The sequence below is a fragment of the Aplysia californica genome, unplaced genomic scaffold (genome assembly GCF_000002075.1).
Source record: "Aplysia californica isolate F4 #8 unplaced genomic scaffold, AplCal3.0 scaffold00373, whole genome shotgun sequence".
Lineage (NCBI taxonomy): Eukaryota > Metazoa > Mollusca > Gastropoda > Aplysiida > Aplysiidae > Aplysia > Aplysia californica.
In genome coordinates, this window is record NW_004797643.1 from 269,374 (window position 1) to 270,506 (window position 1,133).

Sequence of the window (1,133 nt, forward strand, 5' to 3'; positions counted from 1 at the left end):
CCTCCCCTCCCCCCATCGTCTGGCCTCCTGGCTCTTTCTACTGCTACTTTTTCGTACTGCTTTCAGCCACACCCCAGATCTTAGGGTAGGTAAGATCGAACACATAGCCTTCTCCATAAGGGCTGAAAAAATTTGACGGTCCAGTATGCAAGTTGCGCACGTTTAAGACTTCTTACTGGTTATGAAATGGATAAGAGTAGGTTTCGGCGCCACCCGGGCAAAATTCAAACTTCCAGGTAAAACTGAAACTGAAAATATTCTAGAAAAAAAGGAAACTCACGTAGAGTACCTTTGAAATAGGAATTTGGCTTCCTAACCTGAAGCAAGGGCCCTACTAAGTGGGAAAAACGGTCTCATACGTGAAAAAAAAATAGTCATACGCACCCTTACACCTTCCTTGATTCCAAACGTATTGATGGTGTGTCTTTTTTGGGGGCATATCAAGGAAGTCAATATTAGAAGGGAAGGAAGTATTACTTGGGCCATCTACTCCCACGATGGCTACTGCCCAGGCAAAACTATACCATGCATTCTGCTTTAAGATGAACTGCCAAGACTCAAAAGGCCACCAAGTAAACACTTCATATCCCTCATACACATGTATACAATCCGGTGACTGAGTATTCTTTTAGTTAATTTTAGTAAGAGCTTTATGAGAAATTTAATCACAAATAGGTTATAAGTGCCGAAGATTGGAAGTGTCACTGGAGAGTGTCACACAAAGAGAAGGAGGAGGAAAGAGATGTATTGGGAAGTACAGAGTAAATCATACCACTTAGTATGTCAATGTACATTCTTTAAAACTTTTTTTGAAAGCAGTTTTTGCACCCCCCCCCCAACCCCACCCATTGAGAAATTAGGTGACATGGACTTGATTGATCAGTTAGTTGGCACTCACCGTAAAATCCTGGCCCTATTTGCCTCTGAGACCAGCAGCGCTTGACCATCAGTGGTCAGTTCAAGGCCAGAAGGATAGGCCAGACCTACCAGAATTTCCTTGACCTGACGATTGCCCGGGTCAAATCCTATGAGTCTGTGGACATTGGACAGTGGGGTGATGAAGGTGTGTGTGTGAGTGTGTGTGTGAGTGCGTGTGTGTGTGTGTGTGTGTGTGTGTGTGTGTGTGTGTGTGT

At 44.0% G+C, this 1,133-nt stretch overlaps 1 protein-coding gene across 1 annotated transcript in view; it reads right to left on the minus strand.

The window, feature by feature from the left end:
- LOC101856199 (adipocyte plasma membrane-associated protein) overlaps nucleotides 1-1,133 on the minus strand; it is a 10,928-nt gene that overhangs the window by 2,113 nt on the left and 7,682 nt on the right. Inside the window, exon 5 of the mRNA XM_013085425.2 lies at nucleotides 922-1,025. Within this exon, the coding sequence (XP_012940879.2) occupies nucleotides 922-1,025 (104 nt within the window). The remainder of the gene's footprint in view (nucleotides 1-921; nucleotides 1,026-1,133) is intronic.